Source organism: Lepidothrix coronata, unplaced genomic scaffold (assembly GCF_001604755.1).
Source record: "Lepidothrix coronata isolate B3197 unplaced genomic scaffold, Lepidothrix_coronata-1.0 Scaffold1, whole genome shotgun sequence".
NCBI lineage: Eukaryota > Metazoa > Chordata > Aves > Passeriformes > Pipridae > Lepidothrix > Lepidothrix coronata.
In genome coordinates, this window is record NW_016690181.1 from 5,973,068 (window position 1) to 5,996,372 (window position 23,305).

At 46.8% G+C, this 23,305-nt stretch overlaps 1 protein-coding gene and 1 long non-coding RNA gene across 2 annotated transcripts in view; both read right to left on the bottom strand.

Annotated features, from left to right (window-relative positions):
• Positions 1–19,884, bottom strand: part of HSD17B12 (hydroxysteroid 17-beta dehydrogenase 12) — an 85,632-nt gene extending 65,748 nt beyond the window's left edge. Inside the window, 3 exon segments of the mRNA XM_017811181.1 lie at positions 19,491–19,664; positions 19,667–19,815; positions 19,817–19,884. Of these exon segments, the coding sequence (XP_017666670.1) occupies positions 19,491–19,664; positions 19,667–19,815; positions 19,817–19,884 (391 nt within the window).
• Positions 19,885–21,976: 2,092 nt separating this feature from the next.
• LOC108496744 overlaps positions 21,977–23,305 on the bottom strand; it is a 75,980-nt gene continuing 74,651 nt past the window's right edge. Inside the window, exon 5 of the long non-coding RNA XR_001874570.1 lies at positions 21,977–23,019. This is a non-coding gene — a long non-coding RNA (uncharacterized LOC108496744). The remainder of the gene's footprint in view (positions 23,020–23,305) is intronic.

Genomic DNA, 23,305 nt, shown 5'->3' on the forward strand with positions numbered 1-23,305 from the left:
AAGTTTGGCCCTGCCTGAACAAGCCATCTTGGGTACCAGTGACTAAAGACTTCAAAAACTTTTAAAATTATAAATAAAACTAATCAGGACAGAGTTGACTCAGTCCTTTAACTCCTAATAGAGTATTTGCACCCTTTTCACTCGTTTCTCTCAGTTCCCTTTTAGCATTTGAGATCACGTCATTCAGGTAAAACCTTAGTACGCAGCCAGACTAGTATGAAACCCACCATCCTCCTAGGTGAGTCCCCCTTAGGCCATGAGCTAACTCAGCTTCAGCAGCAAGTTGTTCCTGGCTGCCACGTCCCACAAGCAACAACTCTTCTCCAACACCACCAAAGCAGCAAAGAGTCGCTCAGAAGCAAGCTCCTATCACTGCTACAGTAAGATTCCCATGTTTGGGTTCAGGGGAAAAAAGAAAGGGCCAGCAGCAGTACCAATTGCTCTGATGACAATAGTTCCTTGCCAACCTAGATGGCTCTTCAAGGACATGAGGAGCAATTCTTCCTGAAAGCCTAAGGCTTTCTACACACATACAGGACAGCTGTGCTATGGAGGTTCAGAAGTCCAGCACCCTAGAAAGCAACTGTAATATGGCACTACTGCCATGAAATTTGTGCTACAGATTCATACTCAGTGGAGTTACTGCCTCACCATCCCAAAACTGTTTTGCTTTGAGCCATGCACTTCTCAATATCCCAGACCAGAAGAGATCTCCCATCTTCTATTGTTAGAAGTCAGCTGGCCTATATAAATTTATTGCAAAGAGATCTTGAGTAGCTTCTCCGTGAAGTAATTTTATACCTAACAAACACCCCAAAACCATACATGAAACTATTTCTCAACAGCACTGCCACAACAGGGTATTTTGGGGTGAGCAGAGAGAGGGCAGTTAAGGTGATCAGTCTGGCAGCAAACCTGTTTTGTCCCTTCCCATGCCCCCGCTCTGTGCACCAGAGCAGTTCATCCATTGCAGACAATAAGCAAAGCTGCGTAAGCGGCCAAGTACAGGAGATGAATGAACAGTGTGACACTAAAGACCTGTGAATTGAAAAATCTAATGCATGAATTAAAATCCATACCCTCATTCCTCCTCTCCCTTTTCCCCAAAAAAAGAAATGTATACAGCAGGACATAAAAGGAGAAATAGAGAGAGGTGGAAAAAATGCGGTGTGACACATTTATAAAAACTGATGGCCTGTCACCCAGACACTGATGAATATTTTTTACAGGATAAAAATGGCAACCTAGAGTCTAAAAATAAAATGCTATGCTGCAGACCTGTCTGGTTCAGCAACACCACTGGAATACAAACACTCCTTTGCTGGTATATCTTGACTAAGATTTCAGAATAAGAGAAGTTAAAAAAACACTGTAGAACATACCTTCTATTTTCAAGAGAAGGGATTTGGGATTTCTGGGGGGTTTTTAGTAAGAATTTAGATTAGCATTATACTTCACTTGCATTGTATAATTGCAATTTAAAAAAAAACACTGCCAAATTTTAAGTGATTGATGAGAACAGCAGACTACCTCATGCTGCACAAAGCAATTTTTTCCTTCCCTTCCCCTGACAATTACAATATAAGAACATGTTTATTAGTGTCTTTAAACTGTAATTTCAGTAAGCTTAAAAATATATTTTTAGAATCATGCTGCAGACAGAACTGTGGACAATGCTATTTTCAGACTCACCCCAACCCCAGAGACAGAAAATAAAATGCTTTACTTCATTCTCTATCACAATTTAGATTAAAAATCTGCTTAGCTGAGAGGGAAAAATGACTGAACATCATTCAAAAGAAGCACTAATTTCTCAAGACTATCCACACTGCAGACAGGCCGCCTTATGCAGTATAGATGCTATTTTTAGCAAGTGATGCAATAGCTGCAAGGGCTCTCCCAGAACCTTTAATTTAAGAGCCCAAGCCATACTAAAACGTGTTTCAAGATACCTAATAACCCTGCATTGTCACCTTCCCATTCTCTGCACCAGCATATTACCCACATAAGTCACCCTTTTTTAAGTTTTATCTTCCAAGAAAGAGACAGATTTTACATGTGAAGAGAAAATCTGTATCTATACATCCATCAGCAAATACACCTGCCCTGCACTATATGTGACAAGAAAGTTACGCAACACTGTATAGATATTTTCTGACCTCTTGAATTTCTATTGAAATACAAAGCAGCTTGATTTCCTTGCTGAATTTTTGTGAAGACTTTGAAAAGCCCACAAAGCTAATACATCTAATCCTTCCAAAAGCTGTTTCCTTTCTTGGAGATCTTTTTAGACATTCTTGTGTCTAACAGACAACTGTTAAGACAAATTTCTGCTATGTGACTGTTTCAACAACTAAAAATTCTAAAAAACAAGGAGAGTTCCTCAAGTGCTAAGGCTTTTTAAATTATTTTTAAAATAGAATAGGGAGTTTCCAGCTCTTTGGATCTGTGGATCCTTTATGTTCTGCAATAGCCACATGGACTTCCACGTAACAGATTCAAGCTTATGGATAAGTTTTGTGCTGACCCCCTAAAAATTCTAGTTCTACCTGCTCTCTTCCAAAAAACCCAGAGTTAATCCCAAAGTCAGAACTACCCAAGAAACTACTTTTGTTTGACCTCTTACCTCCAGGGGCCTATGGGAGAGGAAGACATGCAACAGCTCTAAAAAAAATACACCTTGCATTTTGAACTTGTGGTCATAGACAAAATATATTAATAAATCCATTAGCCCAACCTGCTGCTATGCAGAATTTGAGTCCTTTGCTTAACACAGGCAGGGGACATATAACAGCTCTTACCTACTATTTCAGACCATCCATTTATCACTCATGGCCAGTATTTAGGGCTCAGGAGGAATTTGCCTATGTATATCATGTTTCCAGGTTTTACACCTCAGATCCTACAGTGCATTAACAGATTGTGATAGAGCAAAGATCTTCCCCTCTTCATGAGTTCTCATGATGTCACATACCACCCAAGAAAGAAATAGGAAAGCTTGACAACTCTCTACTTCTTGTTTGAAGCAGTAAAGTTTTACCTCCCCACCACCCACACTATACATATTTACTTCTTTGCCCTCCAACACAAGCACGGGGAAGCCAATGTAGGGAGAATTTGTAACATCTGCAGCCTATCTGGGAAAAAGAAATCCAGCTGAAGAGAGGTGAGACTTGGAGAGAATTCATTCAGAAGCTCTCTCAAAGATCCTGACTGCTCAGAAGTACAACAGAAACTGAGCAGGAAGACACCCAGTGATATTTTATTCATTTTGGCTAGAAGCAATGTTAAAACAAGCTGTACACTGAGAAGGTAGCATTTGCTCTAGGGACACAGAGGAATGAAAATAAGGACTCTGCAGAGCAGCTGAAGTGGCAACAAGACTCATGCCCAAACCATGCAACCTGCTCAAAAGTAAGGAAGTTGAAGCACAGAGAGTTCCATATCTGAAACCCCTAAACAGCAGTATGGGAAACATCACACTGGGAATTTTACGAGGCCTTGTAAAGGTGGCAGGAAGATGACAAGTGCAGAATGCCAGTTCAGGCCCTTCAATGTATATACAACAGGAAACAAGTGTACATCTGCTCCACTCCTGCACTACAGGAACAATGACAAGCCAGGAGACCAGGCCAGTTCCCATAACCAGTTCCTAGTGGTTTTACTGAGACAGTAAAAGCACAGCAGCAGCACAAGATGTCATGTTAGACACAGAGAGGAGAAACACTAGTGTCATGAGAGGCTGAAATTGCTGCTCCCTTTCACCCAGCCCACTGCTCCTCACTTGAGGCTGCAGAACTGTGGGACTGCAGGACGTTCACAATCCTTATTACATCTCTATGCAGCTTGTCTAAGATAAATGCAGATAGAAACTGATGTGACCACTACAGGTGAAAGCCTCCAGCACTTAAAAGGGATAATAAAATTGTAAGGTTTAGAATAGGAAGCCACCTAGGCTAATTAGCAAAGTAGTTCACATTAAGCAAGAACCGATATCATCTTGTTTAGAGATAACATTCTACTAGAAGATACAATAATATGCTTCTACTCTAACTGAATGGAAAGATCCAAAATGTCAGGTCACCCAGATCTTCAGTTTCCAAGGACAAAAAAAAGTGGACTGGACCATTTAAGCTGCCTGTTGCTATCCAAGACACAAAACAATATCAAATATGACCCTTTTCCCTTGCTACTATGGAAGGAAGTATCTGTGCAATGTTGCTCAAACCAACTGCTAAAGTAGTAGAGAAGAAGACACCCCTCAGGGTGTCCTCTCTCACAGGTTCAAGCATGATTGCATGCACTCCAAGATCCATAAGAAGCTCGTAAGCATGTTTACACTATGCTAGGAATGGCTCTAAACCTTTTATAACCTCTAATTCTAAATAAGACTTATTTCTGTTAAAAAGTGGAGCCCTCTCCATTTCCAGTTGTACTGGAAACAGCTTCTCATGTTGTCAGAGACAAAGATGGCTTCAGGAGTATATTTAGAAAACGATGTTCTGTTAAAAGATGTAAGGCCAAACACAGATAAAAGATGCTGTTAGCTGCAAGTCTTTATTCAGTTGTCGAGATCTTATAAAGGCAATTCTTAAAAATGTAGAGAAGTAGCACTAGAAGAATGTAAATTTCTAGCATCTTTGAAAGTTACCTAATTACGATGAGAAACAATCTATTCAAAGAGATGGTTTATACCAAAAAAATAAGACACTGAAGTTGATGAAAAGCCATTAAACTTATCTTCAAAAGATACATTGCCTACAACAAGCGTGAGGTACTCCACAGTGTTTTGTTTCAAGTCCACGTTTTGCCTTCTAGCCTTTGCACTGGAAACCGATACAGAAGGGCAATTTTGTTTAAACTAGAAGTCAGCCGATCATGTTGCTTTTGTGCACTGCAGCTGCGGAGCAGCGGCTGAGCCCAGCCCGAGCCGCGCCTTTCGGAGCCGGACTCGCCTCTCCGCATTGAGCCGCGCTCGGGCCTCAGCAGCGCCCTCTGCCCGCAGCCGACGCAGGAGCAGCGAGCGGACCCGTCTCCTCAATCGAGCACAACCCACCATTCATAAAAAGGGGGTCGCGCAGAACTGAAAGGCAACGATGCAGTGCTGCAAACAGAGTAAATCTGAGCACTGCTCTGTGGTTTTTTTGACCCTAAAATATAGATGCAGTTTTAGCTAAAATGAGCATATTTGGTAATTATTGTTCCACTGAGGTCCCTTTCATCCCACGCTCTTAATTACATTTGCTTTAATTGAATATTTTTATCTATCGGGGGGGGAGGGGGGCAAGGAGATGAATATAATATTAACACGCCCAAGTTAATCAATTTAGAAGGCAACAGCTGTCTCATGAGAAATGCCCTCGATAAATTACCATCACGCATTAGGGAGACTCTTACGTTAAAGCGCTCTAGAAATCCTGGTCTGTTTTATTCGTATCGGCACTGTTTTGCAATAGGTGTTTGCCTTAAAGATTTAAGGAAGAACTCAGGCAACACTGCCTTTGCCTTCCCGTTTCTAAATAAAGAAACGCCCACCGATGCCTTCTATATTTCACTCCCAGCTCTTGAAAACTTGCAGTATTTCCCCCGGTGGAAAACTCCCCAGATTTTCCCATGGAAATAGGGTTCCCATCAAGCCTCCTTAAATGTTTCAGCTACAATTGATTCGATGCACTTTCTTCTCCCTGGCAGAGCAGGAAGGCAGAGGAAGCGCCTGCGGGCACTGCATGGGCTGGTGCAGGCTGCCCCTGCCCCCCCGGCCGCACGTGGACCAGCCAGTGTCCCTGTCAGTGTCCCTGTCACGCGAGGCGGCCGCGGACCCCAGGCTGGCGTGTCCCCCCTCCCACGGGGCAGCGGCGGGGGATGGCGGCCCCTCCGATTCACTGCCCGCCCGGCTCGCCGGCAGCCGCTCGGGAAACTTCGGGAGGAGGACAAGGGGAGAGCTCCCGGCCGGGGCAGCCCCTCTCCCCTCCGGGCGGGCGGGGGGAAGCGGGGGCGGCTTGGGAAGAGCGGGAATGCAGGCGGAGGAAGCCAGGCGCCCCCGGCCGGGTTCACAGCGGCCCCGTCACCTCCCCACAGGGTCTGAGACCCAGCCCCCGTGATGGCCCCAGGCGTTCCTTGAGCGGAGCAGAGAGAGCGCGTTATGTCACCGGTTAGGTAACGGCGCGGGAGCCGCCGCAGTGACGGCACCGCTCCCCCGCCCCCGCCCGCCGCGGCCGGGGCGGCTGAGGTGAGGCGGCGTTAACCCTTCGTGGGGGCGGCCTCCACCCGTGCGGAGCGGGTCCCCCGGGAGCGGGGCGGGCTTCCCCACCGCCCACCGGAGGCCGCGGGGGCGAGGCCGATGCCGCGGGAGGGCGGCGGGGCGGCCCCGCGGGCCCCGAGCGCCCGCACCTCCCGCGCGCCGCGCGGGGCCGGCAGGGGGCGCTGCGGCGCCGCGGCGGGCGGGGGAGGGAGCGGACGGACAGACGGACCGACAGACGGACGCGGCACCGACGGCGCCCTGCGGCCCCTTCTCTGCGCCCACGCGTGATGCCCCGGCCCGGGCGGCGAGGAGCACGTCCTGTTCCCACACACTCATCCCAGCACGCCCGCACCACGGCGCGCACTGCCATCAGCCCTCTGGCACTAAGAACGCACGTTACCGGGGCGCTGGAGATCCCCGTTGCTGGCCGGCAGCCGACCCTTCCCGAGCGCCTGGCTTCCAGCAGCACGAGCCCGGTGCCACCAGCGCGCCCTTCGCAGCCCAGCCCAGCCCACGTGTGCTCAGCTGGAGCCCAGCCGATAGCATTCCCCATATCCCTCGCTGCCGCCTGCCCCAGCGGTTCTCCCCAGCCGGCCTTCACAGAGGAGCCTGAGCTCGCTGCCAACAGCCCTGCGTGCTCGTGTCCCAAACACAAGACAGCTCGGCACACGTTCCCGGTAGAGGGAAGGACCTCCAGGCCAGCCCGCATTCCACATGGATTTCAGGTCCCACTGAACCCTGCCTCCATCAGAGAACACTGGCACAGACGCAGCACTGTTCACCATGTCCTCTGCTCCTGGCAAGGTGGACACTTCTATGGATAGTCACACCAAGAATGCAGCAACCCCCTGGGAAGGTACACCACAATCTCCTTCCAAGGTCTTCATTGCAATCTCTCCAACCTCCCTTTTTATTTACACAGTCCACTCAAGCAAGTGGCAACAGGACTCTTCAGCTTGTCCCAAGCTAGCAGACCAGCAGTCATGGCTCAGAAAAACGGTAGCTCAGAGGAACTTCCAGCAAAACCTTCTGTCCACAGGTGCAATGCTATGAAGGGAGAATAGTCTCTACTAACTGCCTGGATTCTCTGGAAAGCGGCATCCACAATAGGGTGCACCCCACTGGCTCCCAGTTTGACTTCAGGTACCTCCTGCCCCATCTCCCTCCTATTTGATCCTTTCCTTCCTTTTTTGACATCCCATCCTTGTAGCTCCCCTATCCCAACTTTCCAAGGACTCTTTGATTTAGAAAAGCTTATAAGTTCCACAACAGAAAAGGTTTTCAGTAGTGCCCCCCCAACTCCTCTCTGAGTGAGACTGGGGGCCAAGTATGGAACTTCCCTCTCTGGTCCAAGAGAAAATCCTCCTTTAGAAGTTAGACATTAGAAACAATGGAGGTTGTTCTTACCACCTCTGCATAGACTGATCTTGGTACCTTTAGTCCACTGATCAGAATCACAAAAGAGCTTTATTACCCACAGGTCCTTCTAGCTCTCTCTCAAAAGACCCCTCAAAATTGCACAAAGCTCCCTTTCGCCAATGGGAAACGCTCCAGCATCTCTGCTGCTCTTCTTCAGGTCCTGCAAACCTTTCTTACAATGTGTTCAGACAGCTAGTGCCACCTCACCAAAATACTGCTGTTCCACAAGCACCAGAATGTGGACAGGACGAACATGGGCCAACTGGGGCACAGCACAGTCTGGTCAGGTCACTGTTAGAGGCCGAGCAGCCCACTGCACATGCAAACTAACACAGCACTAAACTTAGGTACATCATTCATGCTGAAAGTGGCCATTGTGGCTAGAGGAAGTAGCTTGTATCAAAGGAACTAAGACACCTTAAGGAAGAGAGGGAGAAGGGAGAAAGGAGGAGAAGGGAGAAAGGAGGAGAAGGGAGAAAGGGCTTTTTAAAGAACAGTATCACTACTCCAAGATTTAGGAATAAGGGCAAAAGTTCAGACCGCAGAAAATCCACAGCTAATAAGTATATGCATATAGTACCACATTGGGCATTAAAAGTTTTGAATGGCATGCCATATGACCAATTCCCCCCAAAATAAGACCCTAAAATGAAAATGTAAACCAATTTCTACAGTAAAGGCTATTTTAAAACAATATACATTTATGAAATAAGATATACTCTTACTCAAATCTACTTCCTCACTTTGTACAGAATTTGTGCTGAAAGTAAGTTTGAAGAGACAAATTCTAGGTTATTGTACAAGAAACATGGTTTCAATCCAAAGCTTACTTACACTGACTGAAACAAGCTAGTCTATACTGGTATGTCACACTAACATTTCTCTGAACAAATGCATTATTTTCAGATGTTGCCAAGGCAATGTTTTATATCAGCAATTCTACACTTCGATTTAAACAAAACCAGCAATAGCATAGAAGTGACAAATCCAGCTGTGATGAGATGCTACCACAATTCTGCATAGGTGGCAGCTTGAAAATTCACTTCTTTCATTTTACTAAAATTTCTTGGATTACAAAGACTTTTAGATTTACAGATTCCCTACCACATCCCACATCCCATTTTCAAACACTGTAAAACGTCAAGATTTTGGTTAACAGAACAAGATCCTGAAATACAGCCAAACACAACCAGTCTGTCCTTAAGGACAAGATCACAGAAAGAAAAGAATACTAAACTACTGTAGAAGGAATGACAAAAAGTTTTATAAAAAAAAAAAAGAATACTAAACTACTGTAGAAGGAATGACAAAAAGTTTTATGTCTTAAAATTAATACCCTAGCTATCAAATCAATACAAGACCATTATTCTAGTTTTGGAAAAGGAAAGGAGCTAGTTAAATCTGTTAGCAAGGACTTCCAAAACCATACTCTGCAACTCACAAACAATCCTCTCAAACCCACAAGAGGTACATGCCACCCATCTTGACCCACAAAAAACCAAGCAAAACGGGACTCTGGAATAGCCCATTAAGATGGGACCAAGCAACAGAACTGAAAACACGCTCCTCCTGCAGTTTTAGGCTCCATTTCAGCCAGTGTAGCTGCAGGATGTCACCCCGCCATCCATTCTTACCTGCTTCCTCAGCATCTCTTTGCCAGTTGCTTTTCAGGCAGCTCAGTAAGCTGACCCAGCTACCTACAGCTGGTCTTTCTTGCAGAGTTAGTTGTCAGCCACACAAGCAGACCTCACTCACACCACCACAGCCACACATTGACTGGAGGCAATATAAGGGAAGCACCGAGAGCTCACAGCCAGTGACTACAGCAGCAGCAATTCTTTTGGCGGCAGCCTGGTCTTGGAGCAATTCGAGCTGACCAATGGGCTCAACTGTATCCTCAATATATAGTTTCATAATACTGCCAGGTTTCCTTTCTGTTGCACCAGCACTGAAATTCATATGACCAAAGCAGTCTATGGAGCATAAATAGCCCCAAGTGACTAATTTTCTGCAGGGTAGACTCCTTAACCAGATCATCGCACAAAGAGACCAACATCAGTGCCAGCTTAAGGAGGAAAAAAGCAAGAGCAGAGTTCTCCATCTACCTTCTCTCTTCACACCAAACTTTTACATCAGAAAGCCATGATGTAAAACCACACACTCAGTCTTGTGACTGAAGGCATCTCATTTATAAACTGACACCACTGATTCCAATGTAAGGGACATGAACAAGGCTGTGAAGGTTGGAGTGAACACCCAAGAACTGGCAATAAATAGCAAAGATGAAGAACCAGTCCACCAAATGGAGTATTCTATATCCAAATCTAGGAACCAACAAAAAGTTGCGGAGCCCCAAAAGTTTTGACATAGATCTGGGTCTACCAGGACAAAAATACTGAGGTAAAGAGTTGGTATTAGAACACCTGTAAAATGATAAGAATACACATTCCTTTCTGCCATGCAAGACAAACACTAGCTTGGACATGCAGGACATCTGAGGGCAGGAACAAACTGCAAGACACCCTAACTCTAATAGCTTGTTCAACTACTGACAGGGTAGCAGCTTTTTCCAGCAGTGCAGTGATCATCTACTGCCCTATCCTGGTTGCTGCTCCTCACTCCTGTTAGAGTCACTGAGTCACAGAATATTCTGAATTGGGAGATCTGACTTTTAAGCCATGATGAATCACCTCTACTCGTCACACTCTGGAGATGGAGAGCTCTTGTGGCAGATAGGACTCAGACATCACGAGTACTGTATTTTTCAAGAAAATATATTTGTGAAAAACAATAGTAAGTTACAAATTTATAGCTCAAGCACCTTTGCTGGCAGGATAAGAATCCTGGAGAAGGGAGCAGATGGACCAAAGCCTATGGGAAACAGGTCTTCCAGAGATGAGAACAGATACAAGAGAAGAGTTTTGGACAAACAGACCAGCCAGTCACAGACAAGGAACATGAAACTGGGTCTTTTTGGTGAACTAGAGTACGGAGAAGAACAGCATGCAAGCATTGATTGGGTAGCAGCAACTGTAGAACTACAGGTAGTTCTCCGCCTTCTGCTTTCTGTATCTACACACATTCTTCCACATCTCTGCACCTAAAAGCAGGGACTAGACACTTTGGAAAGAGACCAAATTCTTCAGTTTCTGCACAAAAAGCTCCTCCCCCCTCAACAATAAAAACCTTTGCCCCACTGAGTTTATCCCTCATGTCCCAGTCCCCTTCTTTCATTACAGCCTTTCTCCCTTTCTGCTTCAGTGGTAGTCTTCTAACACACATGAAAATCCTTTGGAAAAAATCTTTGTGATTAACATCCCTAGAGCTGAGCTCCCCAACTCTGCTCTTCCTTGTCCAGTAAGTAGAGAGCTCCTCAAGAAGTGGAAGCCCAGCTGTTCCTCAGGTACTGCCATGATTGATGGAATACGCCCTCCTAGAAAACGCAGCTCATGATTACTTAGGAGGAGAAAACAGAAGCGAGGTATAAAAAACAGAAAAAAACCAAAGATGCAACCAAACCCAAATCTGTACAGTCAAATAGACAGTAAGTTCTGCACGTATGCAAACCATGCTTGAATCTGAGCCACCCAGCTGTCTCCCACAACTGAGAAGCAACTGAGTCATGAGCAAAAAAACAAGAGAACCCTCAAGAGAGAAAGAAGCAGGGAGGGTAATAAAAATGGGAAAAGAAATACAAGAAACAATGGAACAGGCACTATTTTCCCTGAGGCTCAACTTCTGGACATCTCAACTCTAGTTTGAAGAACTGCTACACATGAGGATTCTTTCAAAACCCACAACCAAACCCCAGGATTTTAGGTGTCACCATCTGTTGCTGAGGGTAAGGGAGTAAATTAGAAGCTCAGCAGGAAATTTTGTATATAGCTCTTTTGCCATGTTAGCTGGAGAAGCTTATATTGTGGATCAGGATTTCAGCTCTGCTAATGACTCACTCAGTGGCTGATGGTGTACTGCTCTAGACTTCAACTCCAGGAATCTGGAAGTTGCACAGATTGAAAAACAATATATCACATTAAGGTTAAATAATCAGGAGTCAAAAAAAAAAAGAAGATTTAAGATAGAATTCTTTGGTACAATTAAAAGTACTACAGGGGAAGGAACTCAAATTGTTCCAGTTCTAGCATTTTCAGATATTAATGTACTCAATCTGAAAAATCTTTTGCTTTTCTTTAGAAACCCTGGTTTTCTAAAGTCTACCAGTAAGTGAGCAACAGAAGTCATCTGAAACTACAAGCAGCAATCCTAAATCTAATTAGGCAAGTAATTAAACCATGCAAGCCCAACACGAGATGCTTTACCTACCAGTTATAGTGTTTATCCCACATTTGTATTCATATACAAGCCTACAGAATCACATTTGGCATTTCTGTTTGAATAATTAGGAGATACTTTCTTACTATCATCCCTTTCATAGCAGACATGATCATCCCAACCATATGTATTAGGGATGAATATATTCAGCCTGGAGGAGACTGAAGGAAGACCTCATCACAGTTTACAACTTCTTTGTGAGGGGAAGAGGGGTCTTCTCCTCTCCACCACCTCTCTGCGGTGCCCAGTGACAGGACCCAAGGGAATGCTCTGAAGTTGTGTCAGAGGAGGTTTAGGTTGGATATCACAAATAGGTTCTTCACCCAGAGGGTGGTTGGGCACTGGAACAGGCTCCCCAGGGAAGTGGTCACAGCACTAACCTGACAGAGTTCAAGAAGTGTTTGGACGATACTCTCAGGCACATGGTGTGACTCTTGGGGATGGTCCTGTGCAGGGCCAGGAGTTGGACTCAAGGATCCTTGTGGATCCCTTCCAATTCAGCATATTCTGTGATTCACAAGACCAAGAACAACGTGTTTCACCCACCTACCAAAAAACTATTCCCAGGTGGAGAACTACTGCAGTTTCCCCCAAACTACACTCTCAGCTCTACCCTCTCACCTTCAGGGCTTCCTAGCTTACTTGTTCTTCACACAGGAGAGTATTTACCCAACTGGCAGTAACACCCAGCACAACTCCACTTGGACTTCTTTGCTGGAGACACTTCTGTGCTCCTCACTTGTACACAAGGCCTTTCCTTGCTGTCACCAGGGTGCTTCACAGATAATCTTCCCAAAGGGAGGGAAGTACACTGGACAAAAAAGGAAAATAAAGAAACAGGAGAAAGATACTACTCTAGATTACATCCTTGTATAAATTCTCTAGTTTTAATTAACCAGTTTCCATTACAAGTATCCCTACTTTAAAACACACAGAAGGTTGAGAGAATGAGCTGGCTTAAAATAACACAGCTATTCATCCCCCAGGCTAATAAATTTTCAAGCATTTCCCTCTCAGGCTGTTTATCAGAGATGGGTATTCTTTTCACCTTAATGCAAACATCTGTCCTCCACACATCATTAGCTTTTTTTTTTTTTTTGGAGGTAGAGAAACTGTACTACAGCATTTAACCCTTCTTCCCATACATCTCTGTTCCTGCAGTTAAACACGGCAATGCTTGTTCATATTCTGAATCAAACTCCAGAGCTGGAGATTATGAGCCTGATTGATGCTGATTGATGGTGGTGCCCACACATACACCTTTAGTGTCCTGGCACAAGCCTGAAGTAGAAGGCTGAAGTCCATCAGCGGGGATACATCAGAACTGGAGATGAGACTGTGGACTTCTGGGTGGAGAATTTGCTCTCCCACTCCTCTTCTGAGCACAGATTGCAAGAAGGAGCACTCAACGCAACAAGTGTTGAGCAATCCTACTAAGCAGAGATTTTAAACAGTAACATCATGTGCAAAGGAAAACACCTGAAAGATGCAGTCAAGCAGCAGAAATAAAGCAAAATTGTAGAAAACAGCATTCCTTTACACTGTCAGGAAGCAAAACTAATTTTAGGATATGTTAGTAGCAGTAGCCTACGTAAAAAATACTAGAGAATCTCCCTGACTCACCAAGAGCTGCAAGGTCTCTGAAGGAGTTGCAGCCCACTCAAGCACCACACAATGCAAGCTGCTGAGTCTAGAGAAACAGGGTCAGAGATCCCACTTCTCCTGGGTTGCTCTGGAAGAGCATTGCTTGCTTAGTCCAACAAGGAGCAAGCGGGAGGGAGACACTGACAGAAGTCTTCTAAATTACCAATTATAAATAGGATTGATGACTAAAGGGAGACAGCTAACTTTTTTACTAGAGAAAATTCAGGATGGATACTTGGAAACATTACATGGCAAACAGGAAAAGCAAAAGCCACACACACTGGAGAAGCACTCCTGGGAAGTTCAGAGAGGATTAGGACACTAGCACCAGCTTGTTCTCAAAACCACTCTTCAATGCATAACCCTTCAGAAGCACTGTGCAAATAGCCATACAAAAAAGCAAAACATGCTCCAAGTTCAGGCTGCACATTTCTCTTGAGCTGTCACGATCACGAGTTAGTTACAAGCAAACTAGCATATTTTCACACTTTCTTAACATTACTTTATATGTTGATGAGTGCCATGCTTTATTTCACACAAGGGTAGAAGTGTTTGTGTAGAATTCAGAATCAAGAACAAGGCCAGAAAACCTTTCCAATGGATCTGAAGTGCTGAAGATGATAAATCTCTGAATAAGTGATTCTGCTAAAGAACAAGAGAACCAAAAGCTTTCCCTAAAGCTTTGCACACACCAGCCAAGCACTTGCATGTAGGGAAAACTGGGAGTTGGGCAGAGCCTCTCCTCTCACATCCTGCAGGGAGAGCAGGCTGAATTCCTTTCACTTCCCTACTAACTACACCGTCACCACACATTGCACTAGTGTTGCACAGTGATTTGTGCAACAGTGATTTGTGACATGGTCTACACTATATCACTGCACATTGTGAAACACCTGCAAATCAAGACTGCACTCAGTTGTGCAACAGGGACTGAAACCTACTTGCAGAAAACAAAGAAGCCTTCAGGTAACTATTTCACTTGATGCTACTGAGTTTGGAAAACAACATTGCTTGTGAAAGCTGCTCAGTCATCAACAAGTTAGCACATGGTCAGCACTAAAGTGAATGCCCTTTGTATGGAGTTCTTAAATTGTTGTTAACATAATTTATCATCTGACATTTCATTAATGATATCCCACGAACTTCATAAGGATCAGGGTCTGTTTCATAACACACCGTTTCCAGACACCACAGGAAGCATAATCTTATAGATGGAATCTAACTCAAAACATTGACAAGTACAAAATCCAGCTAGTCTTCTTCCTCTTCACATAAGCATCACATTTATTAATTTAAGAATATTATTGTTAAGGTCTGACTTATAGATCTTGTTATTACCCCAACCTGCTTGCCAGAGTTTGGGAATCACCCCTCATATTCTTAATTTTTAAAAGACCTGACCATAGAGACACAAATAAGTATCTACTCCACTGCTCATGTACCCAGTTACATACATTTTTCATGCCTTCCTTAGTGGCCCTGGTACACAAGTTGCTATTTTTAGATGCTGGACTATGCATAGCCCAGGTTAAATAAAAGAAGTTAAAAGAAGCCGACAAGAAGGCAGAGAGGTTCACCCAGCTTCGCTGCTGCTCCAACAAGTTATTTGTTAAACATTTACACAGGAAAAGAACAGTTTAAGACTGAATAAGGGGGTTTTGTCTAAATTCAAATCACAGGAAGTTAGAGGGAGTTGAGAGCACCATCCTGATTAACAACCTCTTACAAATTCTTTTTTAGGAAATTTAGAGCAAATTGCCCACATTTAGTTAATTTTGCATGTTAGTGAATAAACTCCAAGAAGCTTAATTAAGGCAAGCTCATCTTCACAAACGTTTGTTGGCCCCAATACAACTGTACAGCTGTATTCACCACATGAGAAAGCATCACCACTATCAGACATTTTGTAACCACTAAATGTACGATTATTCAACCATGTCTCTATCAAAGGCACTGGGGGAAGAAGTGGGTGCTTTTTTAAGTCATTGTGAGGCTTGAAAGAAAACAGGACTTTTCTTTGAGTGTCATATGGACAATTACACAATCAAAATAAACTTTGTTTCCACTTAACACATCACTTCAGTTACATCAAATCAGGGAAAAAATATATTTCTCATCAACATGTTTGCGATTTTGAGCCAGGAAAAAAATAAATAAAAAGTTTAGGTATCTACACAACCAGGTATTGACGCAACCAAGATGTCAGGCACTTTAGAGCACCAGATCAATACAACTTGCAGTGACAGTGTATTTTGAATATACAAAGTTGATTATTTGCATATAGCAAACTGGCCTGATCTCACAGCTGACCCTGCTCCAAACAGGAGGTTGAAGTAGAGGCCTCCTGAGGTCCCTCTCAGTCTGAATTACCACAGGATTTTGAATTAATTTCACCAAGTTACTGAAGGAAAGGGACAGAAAAATTATTTCATGTTTTCCAGAAAAAGAGGTGACTTCCTAAAATAGGAGACAAGGCAACTCTCCAAATGGGAGCTATGACAGCAGCAGACAGTTCCCCGCTCCAGACACTCTGTACTCCAGAATACACCCAATTGTCAATGGCAGAGAAGCAAGGTGGCTGCCTGCCACTACCATCAATGGGAGAAGAATAGTACACTCATCCAACCTAAGGAAATACCACTATGGATCACAACTAGCAGCACCATCAACAGATCTGCCTGTCTAGAGGAAGGCAGGAGAGCAGCCACATCTTTGCTGTATTCTTGGTGATTTCAGAATGACTCCTTGGCATGCTGCTCCTGTCAAGTCTGTGGTTTCTTTAGCTAAACTGTTTTTCAATCAAGGGAGCTGTTATCTTCTGCTACCAATTTATGAGGCACATTAAAGGCAGAGCATTGAACCCACAAGTTTTCACTGCATACTCGCTCAAGATGTACCCAGAAATATCACATTGAAATAACATCCACCCAACGTCCATTCACTGTACAGTAGCCAAAAATCATGCCAGATGCAAGTTATGCAGAGGGTAAATTGGAAAAGCTGCATACAGACTTTCACACAGAAGTGCAACTTTAGAAAAATTAACTTTTGGTCAAAAGAGATGCTATTTCAAGTAGTACAAACCTGATTTTCTCAGAGTACATTACTGGTTCATCCAGTTGTTCCTCCTCCTCAAATCCCCTCCTTCTAAATACCAGAAAATTAGACAGAGCATAGATAGAAGCAACTGAATATAGGCATCCAAAAAAAATTCTAAGAAAACAAGGAAAGAATTTCCAAGTCATTTTCAGACATGCAGAAGAGGTAAAGGGCGGTAAGAAGCCCTTACAAAAGTGTTTGTGTTTCAGAATTGTTTTAAAGTTGCTTTCTAGTCCTGCAGTAGAAAGAACACATAACTATAGTATAGTCAATTAGCATCAAACCCACTAGTTTTTAAAAGACCAGAAAAACAGGAAATGCACTTCTTCCTACAGTATGACTTAGTAATTCGCTGATTCTCAAGGTGACCCAACATATCTGCAAGCTGTGCCTTATACTCCTTTTTAGGAGAGAAAACAGACAACCTGGCCAGACTATTGCTGGTGCCACAATGTGCTTCAGGGCAAACCACCCCAGTGCTTATTTAGATTACAACAACCTCTCCTCATTTCAGCGAGAGATTACAGCAGCTGTCCCAATAAAGCAGCATCTCGCCTGCATAAGCTGCACACAGAGGATACACAACAGCTAGCTCACGATGGCCAAATGTTGTCAGCCACAGTGACAGCTCAAGTCCAAATCAGCAGGCACCATCACCCTATTTCTCCATGCTCCTTGACACCGCAGCAGTGCTTCCACTTCAGAGCAGAGCAACAAACAGGGAATTTAGCTGTCCTGCCAACGCTCCTCTTCCTCCATGTCTTGAAGATCATGACCATGGCAAAGAGAAAGAATAATTTTTGAGTAGCCACTGGCCACATACAGTGGCCTGCTGCTGCCTGCACTTGTACAAACCAGTGACGGAGGACATTTGCATTGCAGTTCTCTGAACATCTAAGGATGTGATTGTGGGAAGATCTGTTGTCTGCAGTTTGTGGTTCCAGCTGATAAGCTGGCATTTGGCTCAAGCACTGCAAACTTCCACATGTGTGACAATGCAAAACAAGCTAAAGTGGCCACCAAGACTTCTGTGATGCACCACAAGTCAGCAGGCAACTGATAATGCAGTAAGTAATATATTTAAAACTAACATCAGAAAGTCAAAGAGGGTTTGGGTCTCCTGTGCCAACCATATCTTTAACAGGCATTCCATTTCTTTAGCTGGGAGGAAGACATGGGCCTTATTCATTTGTATGTAAAGCTACAGCTTGTCCAAGGCACTGCTGCTGCATTTCAAACCCGTGCACGCAGGACTCATGACACGTTCTGGCATTATGTGTGCTGCCAGTAGCATTACTGCTTTACTGGTGTCTCACACAAACTGAAATTCGACTGCCCGACCATGTGTTCATATACGAGTTCTGTGTTGGCTGAAGCACCAGTTCTGTGTTGGCTGAAGATTATCAGGAAGCACCATCATTAGCCCAGCAACCTACCAGCTTGTTGCGGGGCTGCTGCACCTACAGGTCTGCCACCTGGAAGCAGCTGCAGCATCTGAGCACTTGATGTCCTCCTACTCCCCTTGAGGGAAGGAAATACCTTGTGCAGCCTTTTAAACTATCATCTCATCTTAGACTCACAGCTCTTACAGTTTGCAATTCTTCTTATGGCCCACCTTATCAATTCCCAATTAGGTTTAGGACTTGTCCTTCCCACTGCCTTTGGGAGGAATGGAACTGAAAACTCTCTTGGCCTGATCTGTTACACCGGCAGAGAAGCCCTTTCTAAAGCCTCATCTTAACTTCAAAGCTGCAGTGGCAATGTCAGACTCAGATGGAAAAAACTGTGCCTCCTGTGACCAGGAATCGAAGAAATGAGAAAAGTTAGTGCAGCGTAGCACTGGTGATCCCCTGGCACCAGCCTCTGCTGTACTTCCCCTGCGCTGCTGTATTTCTGGGATGTCAGTGAAACGCTGTCGACACCCCCTCCCGGCCACCACTACTGTCACCCCTTACAAAGGAGCGGCCACTCAGCTTCAGCCCTTCCTTGGACCGGGACCGCGGAGCGGACGGGCTGCTGGAGCAGGCGGGGCTGGCACAAGTTTCGCGCTGTTCGCCCGCCGCTCCCGGCACGATTGTTCCCTCGCCCTCCGCTCCTCCCGGGGCAGCCGCGGCTGCCCCCGCCCGCCCGGGTATCGGCCGCGGCCCAGCGCTGCTGCTCCCGGTGCCGCCGCGGCCGGGCACGGGGCTGGCTGTTCCCGCTGCCGCTGCACCGGGAGCCGCCGCTGCTCCGGGGGCGGCGGGGACGGGGCGGGCGTGACGTCAGCGATGAGGCGCGAGGCCGGCGCGGAGGGGGCGGCGCGCGCCGGGAATGCGGACCGGGACCGAGACCGGGATCAGCCGCGCGGACCCGGGGCCGCGCTGCGTGCTCGGCCGGGACCAAGTTCAAACACGCCGTGCCCGCCCGCCCGCCAGCGCACAAAATCCCAACAACTGGAGCTTCTCTCAGCACCCGCAGATTTCGCGGGGAGCCTGAGACCGGCTCCGCGGCAGCGCGCCCGGCCGGGCGGCGGTACCCGCGGGCCCCTCGGCTGCTGCCCCAGACCGGCCCGCCCCGGGACCCGCTGCCGCCCCCCGGGCGCTCCGCCGCTTCCCTCGATGCCGGTGCCCGCCACCCGCGCTCACCACGAGAAGCGCCCCGCGCCCCCTCCCCGCCGGGCCGAGGCCGCCGCCGCGCTGCCCCGTGGTGCTCTGCCCCGGCCCGGGGGGACGGAGGGGAAGGAACCGCGGTGGGGGCGGCCGGGACGCGCACTCACCTGCCCAGGCGCCCAGCGCCGGCCCCACGGCGGCAGCGCCGCTGCCCAGCACCCAGACGCGGAGGCCGGCCAGAAGGCGGTACGAGGCCAGCGCCGCCGCGTACAGAGCGCCCAGCGCGCCCACCCAGTAGAGGAGGCCGGCGGCCGGGAGCGCGGCGGGAACCACCATGCTGCGGAGGCTGCCGCGGCCGGACTGAGCCCTCCCGGCCACCGCCGCCCCGCAGCCGTCACGGCGCCCGCCCCCGCCCCGCCGCGATTGGCGGAGGGGCCGCTCAGGCACCGGGTAACCCGGCAACGCGGCCGGGCCCGCCCGCCCCGAGGCCGCCCGGCCACACGCCCCCGTACTACTTGCGGCCTGCGCCCCACGTGGTCGCCACCGCTCTCCTGCCTCCATTGGCCGGCGAGGATGGCCGTCACCCCGAGACCGCGCTTCGATTGGCCCCGCAGCGCGGAGGCCTCGCAGGATTGGTGGAGGACGGGTCCTCTCTTCCCGCCCTCATGACGTCATATGAGCCCATTCATAAAATGCTCAGGCTCCGCCCGGCACCCGAATGTGTCCCTGGGTTCCCCTCCCCCGCCTCGCACTGCGCTAGCCCCCGGAGCGGCCCCGCGATGGAATCGACACGGCACGGCCGGGGGGGCACGGGGAACATGGCACGGGGCAAAGCGCGGCTGGGCACCACAGCCCGGCCGCCACGGCTGCCCACGCGACGCGGGGCTGGCAGCGCTCTCCCTCTGACCTGCCTCGATCTGCCTCCCCCGGCAAGATCCAGGGGCAGCGGAGGCCTCCTGACATATTTCCTCACTTGCTGCACTACGCCTGGACTTGCTCTTCCCCGCCGTCCTTCACCTGCCCGTTTGACACGACTTCGCTCCCACAGCCCCACGCGCGATGGGTCTGGAACGCCTGGACTCGGGGGAAGTGTAGGAGACACCTCTGAAATGACACACACACACACGCACATGCACACTCTCCGTGGCCCTTTCCATGGTGGCAGAGAAGAGCGCGAAGCTGCGCTGCCTTCTGCCCCAGTCCAGCCACCCGCTGGGGCTGTGCCACCCGTACAGCGCGTACGGCCCCTGGGCTTATCCCGCCCTTCCAGGAGGGAGCCTGAGATGGGAAGGAGGTGGGACAGGAGAGGTGTGGGAGGCTGAAGTCCTGAAATAGCTCATGGTTGAGATGTAGTGCCTGAACAGGCTGGAGGGCGGGAGTGGCTGAGGAAGAAGAAAAATCAGTGGCGTCTTGGTGCAATGTGCGGGTCAACCGAAATGCAAGAGAAGTCCCGTGGAGGTGGAGGGAACCACAGTTTTTAAAGAGAGCCTCCTGCAACTCTCAGTGTCAAAATCTTTTTCTAGAAAACAAACCTTTCATACCATTTCTTTGACAATGACTTAATTTCAAGCAGTAAGAAACATTCTCTAGATGAGGATTTTTGGAGCATACATCTGAGAGACTGACAACAGGTAGAATAGGGGGCAGTTTTGATGTTGCCTTTCCTTTCTCCCCTGCACTGGCAAACAGGTCATACCCAAATCCAGCCACTACTGCTGAAGATCTCCAAGCAATACCAAAGCACCACTCTGCCTCAGACTTCATCCTCTTACCACGCTGCTCTGACACCTAGGAGAGCCCAATTTGGCCTTCCCAGATACCCCACCAAAAATCCCACCTGAATCCAAAACAAACGTAGAGTTCATCTTCCTCATCCATCAATTTTATTACATTGCTCTCTTCCTCTTGCTGTTTCTCCAGCTGCTGCCAGAGCCACTCAAGCTGGTGACACCTGTGTTCATGAGCATCTACACATAGCTTTGCCACCAGACAGTTTTCAGGAACTTCCATCTTCCCATGCCACCCTTGCCTCTGCTAAAGCACTGCTGCCAGGCTGCAGCCATGTGCCAGTTCCCCTCACTCTCTCCTTTGCATGACTTTCCACACACCATGTTCTCCTCCAGGAGGTGGAGAACCAACATGCTACAGATCTGCCAAACCCCAACATGCTACAGATCTGCCAAACCCCAACATGCTACAGATCTGGCTACCCTTTAGAGATCCCACTTCTGCAGACTGCTTACTATGAACTGAATGGATTTACAAGAGCTCTACAATTTCTCTCTCCTTGTCCTATTCCATGTTTCCTAACCTTTTGCTGCTCATTGTTCATAAAGCATGAGCTTCTCAATGCAGGGATTACATTTGCAAGAGTTTGGAAAGATCTCATGCAAGGTGCCACCCTAATTGCAACAGGTAAGTAGTACCTCGAGTGTTGCACCTTGAGGCCTCAACCCAACCATGGTTGATTGCAGTTACAAGGACTATTGCAACCTCAAAGTTCTCATTTAGAAACAAGATGCTTTTGTATGATGTCAATTATCTCATAGAAAGACCTGTGTGTCCTGAGATACATGAGGTTGAACTTAATGACCTTTCATGTTTCATGCTAAGGGAAACAAGACCAAAGAAATTAAATGAAAACATGCTTTGATAGGTTTATCCCTTTTATTAGTTTAATAAAAACAAATATGTGTTACATTTCCTGTTGTTAAATATATATACACACAAAATAGTTTTTCACGTAGATACATAATTAACAGAAATCAAAGGCTTCTGTTCTACTTGTGGAAAACAATTAAACTCATAGCAGGATTCCAGTTCCATTGGATTCAACAATATACTGTCTGCAGTGACGTTGATTAAAGGCTTGAAACTATCATACACTTCACAATGAAAAATGTGTCGAGTCTCTGTCTTATTGGCTGACCTATAGGTTTACAGCTGACTTTTAGAAATTAGTCTTTACCATACAGCATTTACATCAGACCTAATAGAAGGGAACGTTGCTGGATTTTGTTCAATTCCACAACAGGGGGAATCCAACCTCATGGTGATTTAGCCCACTGGGTCTTTTTCTTTGCTTTTGTTTGTCAGTCACTCAACTGTGAAAGTGACACTGCAGAGGATCCAGGTTTCACCAATTTTTTCCTGATTTTTTTCCAAGAGTGGCCACCTATTGCTTACTGGACACCATTTTTAGAATAGTGTGATATGCTAGGGCTAACTCTTGCCGTTACACAGGGAAAATCCTCATAGGCCTCACCAAGTGTATATTTGACATAACACCCTCCAAAGACAGGATTTTGATTACAATTAAGTGCAAAATGCTGGGATTATTTTCCTCTTGTTCCATACCAGTTTTTCCTTAATTTGTAAACCTACTGTAATCTGTGTAAAGAATCTTGACATTTCTGCATAAACACTCCTGTGTTGGAAAGAAACAATGTTGTTACAGAAAGAGAAAAGAACAGGTAATCAGAGGGAGGTTTGAGTATCACTCTCAATGGGATCATTGTGCAATTGTAAATTGTTAGAAAGAACACGTGCTTGCTGTGACCACATCACACTATTTTCTTCCACTGGCTGTCAAAGCAGTTCTCAAAGTGTTTGCAGGATAAGTGACACACTGCTGATTCTCACTCTTTTGTCCTCCAGAGGACCAGGGAACAAAGAGACAGGATATGGCACAAGCATCTGAAAAGAGAAAAGGTACCAGTTTGCCCAGAGTAAGAGATCTACTACAAGTTGAAGACAACACGAGAGCTGCAGTGTCACCAAGAGTTGAGAACGGAAGTGTCACCAAGAGTTGAGAACGGAAGTGGACTGGGCAGCTGGACAGTGTATGTAGAGGCTGGAGAAAAGGAGATGGGTGTTGAATAACCTGCTGAAGGGAGCAGGCAGCTTCCTACTGGACATTCACATAAGCCACACTGCAGTTACTAAGGGGATGCTGCCAATTACAAATCGGTCAGAAATAGGG